The sequence below is a fragment of the Sardina pilchardus genome, chromosome 20 (genome assembly GCF_963854185.1).
Source record: "Sardina pilchardus chromosome 20, fSarPil1.1, whole genome shotgun sequence".
Classification (NCBI taxonomy): Eukaryota; Metazoa; Chordata; class Actinopteri; order Clupeiformes; family Clupeidae; genus Sardina; species Sardina pilchardus.
The window spans coordinates 23,688,837-23,691,336 of NC_085013.1; the positions used below are offsets into that span (position 1 = coordinate 23,688,837).

General features: G+C 39.4%; 1 protein-coding gene across 1 annotated transcript in view; it reads left to right on the plus strand.

Moving 5' to 3' along the window:
• Positions 1 to 2,500, plus strand: part of nrxn3a (neurexin 3a) — a 288,371-nt gene that overhangs the window by 258,311 nt on the left and 27,560 nt on the right. Inside the window, exon 16 of the mRNA XM_062522061.1 lies at positions 1,416 to 1,505. Coding sequence (XP_062378045.1) covers positions 1,416 to 1,505 — 90 coding nt within the window. The remainder of the gene's footprint in view (positions 1 to 1,415; positions 1,506 to 2,500) is intronic.

Below are 2,500 nucleotides of genomic sequence, written 5' to 3' on the forward strand. Positions count from 1 at the left end.
GGACATTATGCACAAATAAACATTAAACTTGTAATACAAAAGAAAATGTCTTGGGCCACATTATAGCAACAATTGCTAAACTCCACGTATAGTCCCTGGACGTAAAGCAACACTATGTGACATTTCACCAACTTTACAGGAGAGCCAAAACAAATCTAACTGCCTCTATATGTTCACAGTTAAAGACCTTTGGTTTTTGTTCAATAACTTTATATTTATTAATATTTTACTTCTATAATTTTGTCAGCTAGAAAGAGCTCATCAAAAGCTTTCAGGTGATATATATAACTCAATTTTGACCAAAATATCACTTACGCCCCTTTGGTTCTCAGCCCTCGATATGGTGTTTTTTTTTTTTTTTTTTTTTAAGATGATGTGCATGCCTTTTGGGCAGCTTGCTCGTGTGCTGCTTTAAGTAACCCTTCAGTAGAAAGGCACTGTGTACAGTCCAACATGATTTGAGAAACATCTGTTCCAAGGTGAGATGACTCACTCTTCTTCTCGCATGGTCCCATAGAGGAGATGAGATTGCTTGTTGCCGTTGCAATGTGGCCCAGCGGGTGGTTGAATCAGCTCAACACTGGGGACTTGTCAGCCGCTCACCCCTCAAGGAGCAGTGGAAGAGAGGCATGGTGGCTTTTTGTCTAGTGCTGAGGGGGGGTAGCGCAATAATCAACCTTCCCGGTGCCCTGGAATCTGCCCCCCCCCCCCCCCCCCCACACACACACACACACACACACACACACACACACACACACACTTTGGCCCGCAGCAGCTAGCGGACCTTGGTTCTCTGGCATCGGAGTCAGAACCGCAGTGTATTGGCAGCGCACGCGACAGAAATGGCACTCGGTAGCTCGCCGACAGCCCCCGCAGGTCTTACAACGGTGTCCCGTGGTTCATAAAACCCACTCTAGGAGTCTCTTGTAAACAGACACACTCTTCCCATCCCAGAGGTGTTAAATGTTTCATATACAAGACATCCTGCATTTATGAGATATGAACTGTATTGTCACCCCTGTGTGTGTGTGTGTGTGTGTGTGTGTGTGTGTGTGTGTGTGTGTGTGTGGAGTAGGCTGAAAGGCGATGCTGTCCATAGAGCTTTTTTCCCCATTTGTTTTCAATCGATTAGTAATACTTAGAATAATAAACAGCCAGTTAAAGATCAGTAACGTCTCTACACCTTTGGATTTATTTTATAGTTTATGAGCAAGATATAAATCTGATATAACAGTACCCATATAACGTTAGCACTTTAACTTTATTGTAAACATGTTTTAAAAGTGGCATTTATAATTCATCTGTGTTATAAACAAGCATAAAGTAATTACCTAAAATGCAATAAATAGATTTAATCAATAGATAGATTTGATGATTGGGAGTAAACTGAATAAATTGTGTTTTAAACTTTAAAGGCAACAGCGATAGTGAACGGCTGCAAATGGTAAATAAGAAAATCCCGTTCAAAATTCAGAGAAATGTAGAGGAGTGGCTACAAGAAAAAGGTAAATATTTGTTTAAATATGTGGCTTCATTGTGCTTGTTGTGCATTGATGTTTACAATGTTAACTTCCATCATAAAAGCTTGATAAATTCTTATAAACTTCTCACATACAGATGTGTGTTTTGCATATCACCACACCTCTCTGTATGTTAGAAATCATTCATTGTGAAATTATTTTTTATATCAGCATAATTACAGAGGAATGTGTAACTCAAAGCATGCATGTTAAAGGGACATTGAACTCATTATATTATACCTTATATGCTTCGGCTTTGTATGCCAGACAGTTCCTGGATCAGTTTTGAAGATTTGATTTGAAAACAATGAATTGGTATAATGTTTATGATGCTGCATGGATTTTGAAACCCACGGAATATACATTAAAAAGCAATTAAAATGATATTAATGCTCGTTCTGTAAGTGCATTATAAAGTCCCTTTAACAGTATCTTAAAATGCCAACTTGTGAAGTGGAGAGAGGAGAGTGGAGTGGCCTTGTGCATGACTTCATGCCTTTTTATATGCCTGTAATATTATTTTTCATAGTGATCATTCTGTTTTACAGCCCTTGTTTTCCTCCAATTAGATTTTATGTGTTCCATTCTAAGGTCATTGCGTACAGCTTTAAAGTGCTTACCTCATGGAAAATGACATAACCTTAAAGAACTGCTGGTAAGCTATTTGTGGCCCTTATATGACATGAAGAATGTCTGGAAACCTTTTGAGGGAGTGTTTGCTCACTAACCAGAGACAAAACCTCCTCAATAATCTATGTGGCCTATACCTATACTTGAACTGCCAAACTTATTCTCTGCTACCTCATTGTGTTTCCGTCTTGCAGCACGAGAACAGCCACAGACTGTATTTGGCATTATCATGTTACTGTATATGGCCTTCTCAAATTTTCAGTGTGTTGGAAAGGTGTCGGTCCGATGTCAAAGGTGACATTTGAACTGACGCTACCTGTACGCAAAGACGAGTCTCGTCGAAGATCACA